The 16,782-nt window shown below is 39.3% G+C and overlaps 1 protein-coding gene across 1 annotated transcript in view; it reads left to right on the top strand.

Moving 5' to 3' along the window:
* The window catches only part of USP6NL (USP6 N-terminal like), a 169,346-nt gene that overhangs the window by 131,533 nt on the left and 21,031 nt on the right, over window positions 1-16,782 (top strand). Inside the window, exons 9-14 of the mRNA XM_006772988.2 lie at window positions 1,198-1,246; window positions 2,827-2,947; window positions 6,291-6,385; window positions 7,228-7,293; window positions 7,386-7,485; window positions 10,610-10,762. Coding sequence (XP_006773051.1) covers window positions 1,198-1,246; window positions 2,827-2,947; window positions 6,291-6,385; window positions 7,228-7,293; window positions 7,386-7,485; window positions 10,610-10,762 — 584 coding nt within the window. The remainder of the gene's footprint in view (window positions 1-1,197; window positions 1,247-2,826; window positions 2,948-6,290; window positions 6,386-7,227; window positions 7,294-7,385; window positions 7,486-10,609; window positions 10,763-16,782) is intronic.

Genomic DNA, 16,782 nt, shown 5'->3' with positions numbered 1-16,782 from the left:
AAGGATGTCTGTTTACTGTTCTGCTTTAATATTCTATCAGCTAATTACTATGATATAAAATTAACTATTGTTACTATATCTCATACGGTGACAAGGAAAAAGAGAAGGAAGAAAAAATATTTTTAACATATACAAACATATACAAAAATAAGAAAAATATACTAATTTATAATCTTTATTTCTGCGATTGGGCATGTGGTCAGAGCTGGTTTATAACTCTTTCCACTATCCAGTCCCTAATTCCTTTTCCCTCAGCAAGTACTTCCACTGGCTGTGGTTATGCACCTGGTGAGGTGACCTAAACCTTTACTCCTGAAAGGTCTCGACCATTAGCAACCCATCCTGAGTTGGACTGTTGTAGTTTTCTGTTGACTTGAATCACAAGTTTTGGTAATGCTAACATTCTAAATGTCCTGTATTTTAGACATACTCTTCCTTATGTCCATTATGTAGTAGCAACTCAGATTCCCCTCAATAATCAGGATCAGTCATCCCAGCCAGTTTTTTGCCTTTTGATTCAGAGGCAAGAGGAGCCCAAAGTGTCAGGGTGGCAGTCTCAAATTCCAGTTCAGTGGAATCGTTGTGTTTCCTGGTAGAAGCCTTCCTCTCTTTGAAACTAAGACCTCTAGACTGCCAGAGAGCCCAAGGTTGATGGGAAGAGAAACAAACATTTTGCTAGTAAAATACCAGAGATAATAGTGGGTGGAGCCCTTCCCACTTCCACCCCTTCAGGCTTGGACCCCTGGATCCTGGCTATGGGAGACGGCACCATATATTGCAGGCTGATTTAAAGCATATACAACCTCCTGGAAGACATTGCTCAGTCTTACAGTTTTGTACACCTAGCTGGCTGGCACTGTAACTGAGGCCATTCCATGGTTCTATAGGGTCAGTTGCTTCCATGGGGATGATTTTATAGTGAGAATAGTTCAGTGAAAGAAGGCAACGAATTTAAGTAATTGTGAAGCCTATTGCGTTTTTTGGCATAAATTCTTTCTATCAAAATGAATGTTATCTAACCTCAAATTTATACCGTATAGAAATTGTTAAAATTTGAGCTTGGGATCATTTCTTTAATATATTACTAATTTTATGTGGATTATCTGTTTTCAGTCAACCTATTTTTTTAAGTTTATAATTTTTAAAATGTGTGAAATAACTAGGTTGTGTTCACTATGATTTTTCCCCCTCTTCTAGGCAACAGTCCCTGTTCCATGTTCTTGCTGCATATTCTATTTATAATACGGTAAGTTGGAGCATGCCTGCCTGTAGCTCTTTGGGGAGTATTCTGAGGAACAGGAGAATCTTTCTGCACGCCCTTCCTAACAAGGCCCTTTGGGCTGAGTTTCTTCATGTCAGAACTAGATGGTGTCCACAGCCTTTGATCTCTGCGGATCTCTTCAGGGCTCCTTACAGTGACCCTGGGTCTAGAGCAAAGCTGACTTGGAAATGGGAAAAATCACAGCATATCAGTGAATCTCACTTTTTCCCTCTTTCTCCAGCCTGTTTGTTTTATTATTTTTGTGTTGTTGTTTGTTTTGTTTTTATTTTAAGCAAACAGGACTGGGAATGACCAGCGGTAGAAGGACAGGAAGTTGGTAGCTAGATTAATTTTTGCTTTGCACTTTATACATTCAGTACTGCCTGTGCCTACTTGCTATTCCAAAGAGCAGGCTAAGACGAACCTTTCTGGTAATGGAACATGTTGTTCCTAAAAGGTATTTATCATCCTGGGGGAGATAATAATTTTAGGCAAGATCAGTTAAGGTTGAGCCTAATTTGTATGTTAAGTAAATGCTTGTTGACTAGGTTTTAGGCAGGACAGCCTTAGACCTTGAGATATGTCATTTTTATTATAATGAAAACCGTTAAGTTACAAGGGACAGAAATCCCAAACTAGGACAAGTTAAAAAGGAGTTTATTAAAGGGTCTTCTCATAGAAATGAAGCAGTAGTTGGACCTCCTGGGTGTTGAAGCTGGTGCGAAGACTTCGGTGAGAAAGAGCTACACTTTTTCTCTCTTCCTCTTGAGCTGACTCTGATTACCTCTGTAAACTGTTTATTTCAGTATTTCTCTCTCCAGTTGCTTTCTTTGCCTACTTATCAGTTTTTCCATGGCTAAAATTGCATCCACAGACTCACCGTGACCACTCTATTCAAGGACACACTACCATCTGGTTACAGTCTCTGGCTTCATTCAGATTTCCTGGAAAAAGTTCGTGATTAGTCAGTGCAGCCAATTAATTATTCCCCTGGGGTCAGATGTCCTCTTCTGCTCCATCAGCTTTGGTTCATGTATACCTACGGCCACTTGATGAGCAGGGGACATGGGGCGAGTGGGCAGTTCTCAGAGAAGGGGCACAGGCTGCAAATGTGTGTACATAAAGGTCCAGAAATCTAGAGAAGGCCTGACAGTGAACTGGGAACTGTAGGAGGAGAGAGATTTGCCAGCATCTGAGCAAAGAAGAGGAATATTGAGCTGAGAATCATACATAAAAAGAAAAACAAAACAAAACACTGCTAGTGCTTTTTATACAAGGTAGAACAGTATTGAACAGTATTACCCCAGAGTATATTGTTGGTATTTTACAAAAATTAGATTGAGACTTTGTTCATACCTCTACATTTATTCTTGAACACAATTTTATTCTTTCATAGTATGTGGCTCAGTACTATGAAGATTTTAATACTTTTCTCATTCAAGAATTGCTCATTCAATAATGTATTTAGGCATTTTCTGATTATTTTATAGGTCAGTTTTATATGTGCATATGCATGTAATTTGATCTTAAAACTCCCAGTTTCTTTGTTCTCATTTGCTCTTCAGGAAGTTGGATACTGTCAGGGGATGAGCCAGATCACAGCTTTACTCCTTATGTATATGAATGAAGAAGATGCCTTCTGGGCCCTGGTCAAACTCTTCTCAGGCCCCAAACATGCCATGCATGGTAAGAAAGCCCCATAGTTATCCTATCTAATAAAGAGGGAATATGCTAATTGACCCTCATGCCATCGCAAAGATGATGGCACCCACAGCCAATAAGGAGGGAATATGTTAATTGACTGCCCCACCTCACAAAGATGGTGGCGCCCACAGCCACAAGATGGCCGTCAGGGGAGGGAAGTTGTGGGTGACTAGGCCAGCAGGGGAGGGTAGTTAGGGGGGACTGGGCCGGCAGGGGATGGCAATTGGGGGGGACCAGGCCAGCAGGGGAGGGCAGTTGGGGGCAACCAGGCCGGCAGGGGAGGGCAGTTGGGGGCAATCGGGCCAGCAGGGGAGGGCATTTGGGTGCAATCATATGGCAGGGGAGTGGCGAGCCAACAGTCCCAGATTCTGAGAGGGATGTCCCCCAAGGGATCCCAGATTGGAGAGGGTGCAGGCTGGGCTGAGGGACACCCCCCCCCCGCATGAATTTCATGCACCAGACCTCTAGTCATAAATAATAAGCACGGGAGAGTGAAAGAAGGTAAATTAAAGCACAAACTTTGGAAGATGCTTGGAAGAGTTAAGTACAAAAACTTACTTCTGGGGGCTTGTTCAGTTAATTAGTGTTTGTTACTAATTTTTTATTTCACTCTTCTTTATTGAACTCTTCTAATTTTTTTCTGTTCACATTTATATTCCTTTGTGTTTACCCCAGAGTATATTGTTGGCATTTAAAAATTCTTTTTTTAATTGCCCCTCCAATCAGAATAAACTAATTTATGTTTGGAGGAATTTAGAAAAGCTGTATTGGAGAAATAAAAGATGCCTTTTGATCAAAACTTTTAAATAGTCATACGGTTATCATTTCAGTGAACTGTTTATTATTGACTGGATATTGTGATCTATAACTCTTTGTCAAAGATTGAAAAATGGTGCTTAAAGTGTTTAAAGAAAAGGTACATAAGAACTAAGTAGTTTTGTAACAAGTGTATGTTCTAGTTTTTTCAGCTGTAAAATTGATTCCATTTTACATAAAAGGTTGGTAACACATTCTGGATACTTTTGTTTTTAAGTTAGAAGATTGATTTTGATAACCATGTCCTTTTCTTTGTGAAGCATATGCAATGAATTTTATTTAAGAATTTGGATTCCAACTTGTCTTGGAAATAAAAGTGACATATGTCCCAAATAGTGCAAAATTATTTTCCCAGTGCCATTCATGTGATAATACCAAATAAAAGCAAAATCTAACACCAATCACTCCAAGAATGGGTCATGTAAGTTCTGTTGGTGAATATTTACACCTATATTCTGGGGAACCTGCCACATGTTTAAAGTGACATTTTAACATGACCTCCCATAGTTTATAGTTTATTAAATCTCACATTCTTACTATGTGGTTGGCTGGGGTGTATTTTGTATGTGTGTATATGTGCACATGTGCACTCGTGTGTGTTAGCATTTGGCTATTTCTTTCAGTGTTCCTTGTGAATTTTTAAAAGATAAATACTATATTTATGGCAACTGTTTCTGGACACTCTGCACCCCATGAACAGACTCCAAAAGTCTGACATATTACATTGAACTGCCATTCAATAGCATGATTTAAAAAGCATCTTGAAGGAAAAATAACTGCCTGTCAGTCTTTATTTTGCTTTACCATGGGATGGGGTTGCTGATATATGTTGAAATACAGTGGAATGTTATAATTTAAGTACATGTAAATATGTAGAAGACTGCCCTATTTTAGAAAAGTTATTTTTTTGCATTTCATATATGGAAGTGTCATTTATAAATATATACAATAAAGTGAGGGCTGAAGAAATGAGATTTAAAATATCAAGTCTGGGATATCACTGAAAAGTGAAGGAATATTAGGTATCTTTGCCAGTACTTGTTATTGAAGGGCAGTACTTTTAAAATACAGACTTCTTGAGATTCTTCCAGTTTCCATCACTATCAAATTGACCATGAAAGTGGCACAAACAGAGATATGAATTTTTTAATGAAATCATTTCACTGGAAAATATTACTAGGGAAGGAATAGAATCTCTGTGGAAATTTTTACACACACCTGAGAAAACAGAATTAGTTATGAAATAGGCCTTCCCCAAAATATGTAAAGCAGTGTTTCCCAAAAGTGTGTGAGGAACATAGTTTTACTTTGGGGAACATGTTTTGTGGGGTAAAAGCGGTTTTCAAGATCAAATAAGTCTGGGAGACGGAGTTAAGCAAAGAAAAATGTTTCTGTAGTCTATAAAACAACTGGGAAACTTTAAGAAGCTCATACATCAGGGATATCTAGGGAGGGCATAGGTAACACACAGTATTTGCCCTGGATTCTTTTTTCAAAAATAATTATTAACATCTTTCAAAGCTATATACCCAGGTTGTTAAAATATATGGAAAAATTGTGAATCCATTAAGTGTATATCCTTTTTAATGGAATGTGTAGAATATCTAAAAGAAAACTTGTGAATAAAAATAGATGTAAGGTTCCATGAATTAAATACGCAAAATTAATACTGACTTACTATTTACAATTAGTTGCCATCTAGAAATCTTATACATTACTAGAGGCCCAGTGCACAAAATTTGTACACTGGTGGGGTCTCTAGCAGCTGACGGTAGCTGGCTGGGGCCTCCCTCCCTTCCCCTGGCTGCCTGCCACAAGCCAGGGCCTTCCTCCCTTCCCCCAGCCAGCCCCACCCCCTAGTCAAACTCTCAGTTGAGGGGATAATTTGTATACTATGGTTTTATTATATAGGGTATTGTATAATCAGTTGGGATAAAATTCCATTTTTGATATAACATTGATCACATAGTGCCAATGTTTTTATCTGCTGTTAAATATCACTTATAAAAAGATTAAAAGTGCCAAAAACTTTGGAAGCATGATACTAATTAAATTGTTAAGAGTAAATCTTGAAAAAGTAATGAAATGTTTGTTGTGTAATATATTAACAATAAAACAAAATGATAAGAAATCAGAGTTAGAATAACCTATAAAAATTTGCACATTAAAGATATGGCCCAATACTTTAAGAGAACAAATAATCTTGATAAATGACTTCAGTTTTCATTTTTTCTTAGCTTCTTCGTTTTCCTTTTAATTCAGAAATATTCTGTTCTCTTTTATATTTTTATTAGGTTATAGGAGATCTTCAAAAAATAAATACTATGCTACAGGGTTTTATTAATCAAAGCTCATACACAATTATTTTTTTGGTGGGGAGGAAAAATATTTTGGTTACTGGATTTATTTTTTGATATTGACAGTTAAAAATGAAAAAAAGATTGTATTTTAAAATAGGAATTTTTATTGGTCTTATTTAAGAAATATTATTTTTATGTTTGTATTCTAGGCTTTTTTGTCCATGGTTTTCCTAAACTCTTGAGGTTTCAAGAACATCATGAAAAAATACTGAATAAATTTCTGTCCAAGCTTAAGCAACATTTGGTAGGTAGACGTGACATTGACTTAAACCCACTTACACCAAGAATAAAGCTAGCAGAATTGAGTGCAGCCTTTGGTCCCAATTACCTTATCAATTTATGTTGTTGTCCATTTCATTTAGTATGCAGTTATAATTCCCAATTGTTTAAAGAACATTTGGTTTGTGAAATTTAATATTGATCAACTATCACAGCCCTCACTCAAACTTCTTTGAAGCTATGATATTTCAGTAATTTTGAAGATATTTTTTTAAAAGATTTTTATTGATATTTTAGAGAGAAAGAAAGGGAGAGGGAGAGATAGAAACATCAATATGAATGAAACATTGATTGGCTGCCTCCTGCACGCCCCCTAGGAGGGATTGAAATGGCAACCTGGACATATGCCTTGATCGGGAATCAAACCAGTAGTCTTTCAGTAAACGAGATGATACCCAACCAACTAAGCCACACCGGCCAGGGCTTGAAGGTGTTTTTATTGCACAAAAAATATTTAAAGGTCATATAAACTCATCCTTAGTGAACCATATATATGATTTATGATAAAAAAACCAGTAGTTTAGTAAAGCAAAGATACTTCACTATAAACTATATTAAAGAGAATCAAAATCTTGTATTACAATCCTGTCATAAGAAGCATTTGATTTTCAAAAGTAAAAAATGAGAGAGGAGAGGAAACAAAAAGGAAAAATAGAAATCCTTCAGCAACATGAAAAAAGATTTGTAATGAAATGGTTTTATGTGTAGCTTTGACAGCCAACCCCCTACAGCTTTTGTAACTTTTAGTGTTGTATGTCATGTTTTGTTTGCTACAATCCAGAAATTATGAAGTCTCTGTTTTTTCAGGATTCTCAAGAAATCTACACAAGTTTTTACACAATGAAATGGTTTTTTCAATGTTTCCTTGATCGTGTGAGTATTTATTTACAAAACCCAATCATGAAATTATAAATATCAGACAGGGCAAACTATTAATCTTATTTCTTTTTTGTTTTTAATTATAGACTCCCTTTACGCTAAACCTCAGAATATGGGATATCTACATCTTTGAAGGAGAACGAGTTCTTACTGCTATGTCTTATACAATCTTAAAGTTACACAAAAGTAAGAAAAAGTTTAACTATAAAGATTTCACAAAAATCTAGTCATGTTTTAACTCTGAGTTCTCATTTCCTACTCAACTTCATATTCTTTTAGTAGTGATTTTTAAAAATTCCTAAAAATCAGTGAACAAATTATCTTCAGTTGATAATTTACTTTCATTGGTTCTTATGAAGAAGTTTACTTCATTGCGAAGGTCTTTGATTCTTTTCTCTATATCAGTTTCATTTTCATACTTAAACAGTAGGATACAATGTGCTGGTTTTGCTAATAATACTAATAATCTTATTAAGTATTTGTTTTCACTGGGACCCTGTTCTTTTCATCAGTCTGAATCTCAGCTTTGTAATAAGAGAGAAGGGAGACCAAAGAAACCAGCGCCTTAGTCTAAAGGTCTAGAGAGGATATTTTCCATTACTGTTTCTTTTCTCCAGGAAGAAAAGCATCTAGCTCCTAGGTATAGACAAGAGATGGGGACACTCCAGCTCATCTATCTGCTTGGCTGCATTGTGGCCTCTGGGGCAAGCATGGCCCATGTTTATAGTTGCCTAAATGCAACAAGGCTTTAAAAAGTCTGCAGTTGCAATATTTCTGGGGCTCAGTAAATTCGATGTGCTATGCCTTGTTTAAAATCAAGAAATGAGAGTTCTTCTTCATAAAATGAAGAACCTTATTCATCTTAATGTCTCAATTCAACCTTAAAAATTATGACTCCTTTTGTAACTTTGGGAAAAGAGAATCACTGAAAGCTTTAGAATTGCATGTGCACTTCTAATTAGGCCACACAACATAGTTTTATGTTCATTGTATTCACTCTCATCTGTTTAGCTTCCCAACTAAATTATAATCTAACTAGGGGACCTGTGCATGAATTCGTGCACCTTAAAAGGAACTGTGAGCCGCAAGGCTGCGGTGGGCACAAGGGCAGGTCTCCGCCCATCCTCTGTGCCTCCACCCGGCCCTTTCTGCTATAGTTCCCTGCCCCCTGTCTGCTGGCAGCCCCACTCCTGCTTCTGCCACTCCCACAAGCTGACGGTGTCAGCCCCGCTTGCACCCGCTGATGGCGTGGAGCAATTGGGGCTGGTGCCAGCAGCGGGTGCAAGAGGGGCCAGCACCAGCAGCAGGTGTGAGTGGTGGATGCTGCCCCAATCTCCCCTCAGGAGCAGGGGGAGGTGGAGAAGCCCGGAGGGGCAGTCAGGGCCAGCAGCTGCTGCTCGCACCTGCTGATGGTGCCTAGCACTCGGGGCCAGCAGCAGGTTTGAGCGGGGCCAGGACCGGCACTGGCAGCAGATGCAAGCACCAGTGGGACCAAGGTGCACAGGAGCAAAGAATTTTCAGTAACCAGCAGAGACTCGCCCCGACAATAGTGACGGTGCTCCACCTGGTGCCCCTGCTCACCTGCTCCACTATCCCGCTGCAGCCAACACCCCGCCATGTTCCACGCTCTGCAGTCTGCTGCTGATGCCTGCCATGTTCTGCGCGTGCCCTCTGGTGGTCAGCGCACATCATAGCAACCGGTTCAGTTTATTTACATATTAGCCTTTTATTATAAAGGATTGAGTACTTGAGGTCATGTTTTGTAGTTTTTCCCATGTTGTGCTTAGCATTGTTCTAAGCACACGTTAGATACTTTAATATAAGATTGTTTGTTTGCTTACCCGGAAAGCGTAAACTTCATGAGCACCAGATTATCCAAACTTTAGACAGGAATGGAAATCCCCTTTAAAATCATATTTGTATTGTTTACTCTGAAAGAAAAGGATTCAGAAGTGTTGTGGTTTTGTTTCTCTTACACCCAGAACCTTACTCCCCCAACACACAAACCACAGCACCAACCAAAACAATTGACAATGAATTGTCTCCAAGACTCTCCTATAACCACAGAAAATCAGTCTCCCTCAATTTCTCTCAATCTCTCTCTCCCTTTCTTCTTTCTGTATTATGAATTGACCAAGATATAAAACAAAAGTAAACTTTTTATTAAGATTTTTACTTACTAGTTTAATGTTCCCTAAACATGAGGAGTAGAAATATGAAGTTGTATTTCTCTATAGTGCTCCTCTCCCTCTTAAAGTATGTTTTATTTATATGTCTCTTGATTAATTTTCATAAGTAAAAAGTTTCGTTACCCTTTGTAAGTAAACTTTAAGTGTAACAATTACTTACTGTGCTATCATTTCAGTAATCTAAAGCTGTGGAAAGAAGTCTGTCTGCTACTGTGTATTTTTTCTTAGGAAGAGAAAGCTCAATGACTTACAGAAAGTTCATTCACTGCCATATAAAGCTTCAAAAACTGTGTCTGGGCCCTTAACCAATAGTTAGTTGAAGCTCCCAACATTTTCTCTAGGTTATTTCCCAGTTGCCTTAACACTACTGAGACATTGTTCCTGGAGGTTCACCACACAGTGGGCTTAACAGTAAAAAAGAGAGAGAAAAAAAGAAACTACTTAGGTGCCCAATATTAAAAATTATAGTACATTCACACAGTAATAATGATGGTGTATAATTATACTTGTTGAAATAAGGGATATCTGTGATATAGATTATTGAGTGGGGGGAAACAAGGTGGCGTTACTTACTTTTTAAATTGATACACATGTATACACATCTTCTTATAGAGCAGTTGCTATGGGATCTTAGGTCATTTTTACTTTGTTTTATATCTGTAATTTGAGTTTTCTCCTATAAAATTAATTTCATAAGTAGAAATATAAGTAAAATTAGTAATCCATATTTTTTTGAAATTCTGAAACAGTAAAATTATAGACCTAAAAGTGAGTTTGGAGCTCCATGTCAATAAAACAGAAAAATCTCATGTCATCGTAGGTGGTCTATGTCTGTTGTATCTAAGAAGCTCTTGCTCTGGATTAATATGAATGCTTAGGTATGGTTATTATTAAACCAATGAGAAGGTGTTTAGTAGTATGCAGTTCCTCATCCCCCACACTAAGAGTACCTGCTTTTCTCTGTGACTGTTTTGTCATACTGAATTTCAGTGATATTCGCAATACCATATTTAATTTGTTTGTTGTGCCCCTTTAAAAAAAATACTACACCAGAATAGAATACATTATCTTCTCAACCTAAAGTAGCTGCTGACAGAGTATTATATTTTGTCTTTTCTTAGAACATTTAATGAAATTGTCTATGGAAGAACTTGTAGAATTTCTTCAGGAGACCTTGGCAAAAGACTTTTTCTTTGAAGATGACTTTGTAATAGATCAACTTCAGATTTCTATGGCAGAACTAAAGCGGGCAAAATTAGACCTTCCAGAACCTGGTAAGAAATATCCAAACACTTTATCCAAATCATAATTATAATTGGGAAATACGGCACAGTTAACACGGGCCATTTCTGTTTCAAACATAATTATTATACATGCTTGTGATGATATACTGTAAATCAGTGTCTTACCAGCTGTTTATGACTTTATTCTATTTTAAGAAAAAGCAAATAAATGTATTAATTAAATCTGCATTTCCTAATAGAATAACTGTACTATCCCTACCTAAATTTAGCAAGTTTGGTTGACAAGTAATATTTTTCAGCAGAAATAACCATATAGCTTTAAAATAGCGTAACAATAAGCTCTTTTTACTTTCATCATTTCAATTTATGAAACCATATGCAATTACAGAGCAAGTAAGGGTCCTGTTTTATAGAAGAGGAAACTGATACTAAAATGCTTATAAATGAAGCTACAGGACCAGCAAGAGAGCATTATTCACAATAGAGTGCAAGTTTTCTGACTATTAATCCAGGGCTCTTTGTAGTGTACTACACTGTAAGATGTTATATTTTATTTACTTACTAGAGGCCAATGCACGAAATTTGTGCAAGGAGCTTAGCCCCTGCCACTACCATGGCTGCCTCCGCCTCAGCCCCTCCGCCTCTGTGACTTCATCCAGAAGGTTGTTTAGTCTAATTAGCATATTACACTTCTATTATTATAGATTTCAAGACATCTACTAGTACCTCCTATTGGGTTTCCTGCTAGGTGCTATGAGGCATGAACAACTGAAAAGAAAGACATGCTTCTTGCTTTCCGGGTACACACAGGAGAGATGGCATTTACACAAAGATAAATAGATTGTGAAGGGGTAATGATAGAGCTAGATAAATACAGTGGGGCCTTGACTTACGAGTGTAATTCGTTCCGTGACGGAGCTCATAACTCGAATTACTCGTATGTCAAATCACTGTGACGTTCGCTGCGCCAACTAGCAGTGGGGTATCTGAAGCTGGCTCATAACCCGAATTTTTTTGAGCTCGACACTCAAAGCAAAAAATCGGCCGGGAGACGACTCGTATCTCAAAAAAACTTGTTAGTCAGTAAACTCGTAAGTCAAGGCCCCACTGTATAGGATACATGGGGAAGGATCCCAGGAAGGGGAATGGAGGATGAGTGGGAAGAACAAAGGAAATGTAGAACTATCACAGTAGGAATAGCTTTTAAGAGTTTTGACTAGATACTACTTGACAATAAGTTATTCTGCCCTTTCCTTTCTTTACCTTTTTTGCATGGATGGGTGTGAGAAGGGAGCCAGGAAGTGGAAGACCATGGTGATAGTGAAAAGTAAATGTGGTCAGTTATGTAAGACCTCAGGTGCAGTTGGATTTAGCGTTTCCAATCAATGTGACCCATACTTGCATGTCTCCTTGGATGTGTGTGTACAGAAAAAGCAGAAATATATTAATGAACAAGTATATCTTTTCTCCTTTGGTGAAAACCAAGATGCTCTGCTTTTAGTTATTAAAGGGGTCTAATCATTAGTGTTTCTCTGAAGTTTGTCTGGGTCATCAGGGTTCAGTGGAAAACAAAACATTACAGCAATAATTGAGTGTGGGCACAGAAACCATCACCTTTTCTAAGTGAGGTCAGTCCTCTCTTGTTCAGTATGATAATGTCCAATTTCTACTGATTCTTCCTTGTAGCAGGATTGCATTTGGAACACAATTACTAACTACATCCTTGCTACTTTAATATTTATTTTTAAGTATCTTGCCTACTTTTTAAAAAGAGTTTAAGGCAAGTTTTAGTAAAAGTAATATAGAGAAAAATGCATAGAGTAGAACTGTCTAAACATGGGAATGAAATATCAAAATCTATGTAATTCAGCAGCTAATCTTTATTGAATACTTACTGTGTTCCATCCACCTACTACATGGACTATCTCAATTATTCCCTAAACCTAACTTAAAAGGAAGTATTTGTCTTCATTTTACACATGAGGAGTCTTGCAGTCCTTTCTAAGATCTCCTTACTAGGAAATGGTAGAATGGGGATGGGGAGTGGGACAGGGGGTTATGGGAGAGATATAGATAAATAAGACCAGAAACATTGGCTCTGTTTTGCTCTGATCATGCTGGCAGTTAAAGTTGAACATGGTCAGGTGGCTGTGCACTTTCTACTACGACAATCTCTCTTTCACCTATGCTTCTACAACATTTCCTTTTGGACTTTTTGTCTTGAAGCCTGCCTATTGTTACCTCTCTACATTTTTGTAAGCCAAAATGGAACATTAAAATAATTAGATGAACATTATAACAAGAAAGTTTAGTATCACATGTATAGTTTTTTTTCTAATCTTTATTGTTTAAAGTATTACATATATTATTACATTTGTCTCCTTTTCCTCCATTGACCTCTCCCCGGCCACTTCCACCCCCTAGCACATGCCCTCACCTCCATAATGTCTGTGTCCATTGGTTATGCTTATATGCATGCATACAAGTCCTTTGGTTGATCTCTTACCATTCCCACTCCCTGCCTTCCCTCTGAAGGTTGACAGTCTGTTCGATGCTTCTCTGTCTCTATGTATTTTTGTGTGTGCGTGTTGTTATTTTCCTGGTTTGGGAAATTAACAAAAACAATTTAAACAGTTTAAAAACAGCAAAAATCTTCTCAGAAGTTTGTGAGTTTTAAAGTTGACATAATTATAAAAGTAAGACACAGGTGTTATAAAAAAACAAACAAACTAGGGGCCCAGTGCATGAATTTTTGCACTTTGAAAGAAACTGTGGGCTATGAGGCTACAGTGGGCACAGGGGCAGGTCTCAGCCCATCCTCCCTGCCCCTGCCCAGCCTCTACTGCTGTGGCCTACCCCCCCACCCCCATTCCTTGTCTGCCGGCAGCCCCACTCTGGCTGCTGCCGCTTCCCTCTGCTGATGGTGCTGGGCCCTGCTTGCACCTGCTGACACGCCTGATGGTCCACATACATCATAGTGACCGGTTTTTCCGCCATTTGGTCTATTTGTGTATTAGCCTTTTATTATTTAGGATTAAGCCATGCCAAATATGCAGGGTAAAACATTACAGTTCTCCACTCACCAATGCAACTTTTCATCATCAGTAACTTGGTGGGTATCAGTCCACATTCTTTTCTATGTTGTCATATAAAGGCATCACACTTCTTAGTGTTGTACTTATTTGAAAATTAAAGGCCAGGTGCACGAAATTTGTGTGCACAGCTTGGAGGGGGCGGGCAGTGTCCCTCAGCCCAGCCTGCACCCTCTCCAATCCGGGACCCCTTGGGGGATGTCCGACTGCCAGTTTAAACTGGCAGTCGGACATCCCTCTCGCAACCCAGGACCGCTGGCTCCTAACTGCTCACATGACTGCCTGCCCTAACCACTCTGCTTGATCCCCCTAACTGCTCTCCCCTGCTGGTCTGATCCCCCTAACTGCTCTCCCCTGCCAGCCTGATCGCCCCTAACTGCCTCTGCCTTGGCCTCACCACCGTGGCTTTGTCTGGAAGGACGTCAGGAAGACGTGTGGTCTAATTGGGACATTACCCTTTTATTAGTATAGATCAGTGATGGCGAACCTATGACACACGTGTCAGAGGTGACATGCAACTCATTTTTTTGGTTGATTTTTCTTTGTTAAATGGCATTTAAATATATAATATAAAGATATCAAAAGTCTTTGTTTTACTATGGTTGCAAATATCAAAAAATTTCTATATGTGACACGGGACCAGAGTTAAGTTAGGGATTTTCAAAATGCTGACACGCCGAGCTCAAAACGTTCGCCATCACTGGTATAGATGGTTAAAATGAACTGTTGGATAAGGTAAGATTTCATTGCTTACTCTTATTCTGACTGATTTGTATTCTGTAATTACTTCCTTCTAAACATCCCTTGAAATTTCTGACTACAATATTAATAATGGAAGCAGCAGTAGGTAATATAGTAGAAAGAGCCTCAAATTCTACAACAAAAATCCCAGATTATGGGATTTACTAGCTTCACAGTGGTATGACCAAATCATTTAATTTTCTTTTGTTTATTTCTGAGATTTTTTTTATTTTTGTGATTCTGTAATTCTCTTAACAAAAAAATATGATTTTCTTTTAGAAAGTAATTGAGCACTTTATAAATAACCAAGAATGCAAAATTCAGAAAATTTTTAGCTAAAGGAATCATATGGCAAAAATAAATGTAATTTCTAATCAGAAGAGTTCAATATTGCCCTAACCGGTTTGGCTCAATGGACAGGGCGTCGGCCTGTGGACTCAAGGGTCCCAGGTTCGATTCCGGTCAAGGGCATGTACCTTGGTTGCAGGCACATACCCAGTAGGGAGTGTGCAGGAGGCAGCTGATCGATGTTTCTCTCTCATCGATGTTTCTAACTCTCTATCCCTCTCCCTTCCTCTCTGTAAAAAATCAATAAAATATTTTTTTTTTAAAAAAAGAAGAGTTCAATATTGACTATAGCTTTATATTATGGTACAATGTTACCGAGAATCATTTCACTATGATCTTTTTTTTAAACTTTTTTTTAAAAAATTCTTTATTGATTAAGGTATTACATATGTGTCCTTATCTCCCCCCCTTTTTTCCCACCCCCTCGCTCATGCCCTCACCCCACTGGTGTCTGTGTCCATTGCTTATGCTTATATGCATGCATGCAAGTCCTTTGGTTGATCTCTCTCCCTTACCCCCACCCTCCCCTACCTTCCCTCTGAGGTTTTATGGTCTGATCAGTGCTTCTCTGTCTCTGGATCTGTTTTTGTTCATCAGTTTATGTTGTTCATTATATTCCACAAATGAGTGAGATCATGTGATATTTATATTTCTCCCACTGGCTTATTTCATTTACCATAATGCCGGGTCCATCCATGTTGTTACAAATGGTAAGAGTTCTTTCTTTTTTACAACAGCATAGTATTCCATTGTGTAGATACACCTACCACAGATCATTAATCCACTCATCTGCTGATGGACACTTAGGCTGTTTCCATATCTTAGCTATTGTAAATTGTGCTGCTATGAACATAGGGGTGCATATATCCTTTCTGATTGCTGTTTCTGATTTCTTGGGACATAGTCCTAGAAGTGGGATCACTGGATCAAATGGGAGTTCCATTTTTAATTTTTTGAGAAACTCCATACTGTTCTCCACAGTGGCTGCAATGGTCTGCATTCCCACCAATAGTGCACGAGGGTTCTTTTTTCTCCACATCCTCGCCAGCACTTATCGTTTGTTGAATTATTGATGATAGCCATTCTGACAGGTGTGAGATGGTATCACATTGTCGTTTCGATTTGCATCTCAGATGATTAGTGACTTTGAGCATCATAAAAGAGTAATATGCTAATTAGACCGGGATACCTTCTGGACGACCTTCCGGACAAAGCTGTGGCTGCGAGGGCCGAGGCAAGCGGCCAAGGCTGTGAAGGCCCATCACAGAGACCCAGCCGGGTGGGCAGGGATTAATGGTAGAGCGCAGGCCGGGTGGAAAACTCCTGCCTCTGCTCTGCCATTGATCCCACAGCTCCAGCAGGGTGGGCAGGGCCTTCTTGTGGGCCGGGATCAATCGTGAACCCAAGTCTGGTGGGCAGGGCGTCCCTGTGGGTGGGGATGAATGGTGGAGCCCAAGCCGGGTAGGGTGGACCTCCCTGTGGGCAGCGATTGATCGCAAAGCCCAGGCTGGGTGGGATGAGCCTCCCTCTGCTCTGCCATTGATCCCAAAGCCCCAGCAAGGTGGGCAGGGCCTCTGTGTGGGCGGGGATCAATGGTGAGCCCAGGCCTGGTGGGGAGGGGCATTGATCTGGGGGCTCCGTGATCCACCGCCCCACAAAGGGAGGCCCAGGCCACCTGCCAGCAACACTGTGGTAGATGGGCGGGGCCTGCCAGCTATCTTTCCACAGAGGGAGGCCCAGGCCAGCCAAGGATGGCACCCTATGCCTTTTGGCCGCAGAGGGAGGCAACCGGTGGTGGAGTGGGGGCGACGCCGCACAGATGGCAAGCAGTGGCAGCCTCGGATGGGGCCAGCTTCTGGCAGCCGTGGG

The sequence above is a fragment of the Myotis davidii genome, unplaced genomic scaffold, assembly GCF_000327345.1.
Source record: "Myotis davidii unplaced genomic scaffold, ASM32734v1 scaffold226, whole genome shotgun sequence".
In the NCBI taxonomy this organism is placed as follows: Eukaryota; Metazoa; Chordata; class Mammalia; order Chiroptera; family Vespertilionidae; genus Myotis; species Myotis davidii.
This window is presented reverse-complemented; position numbering and strand designations above follow the sequence as displayed.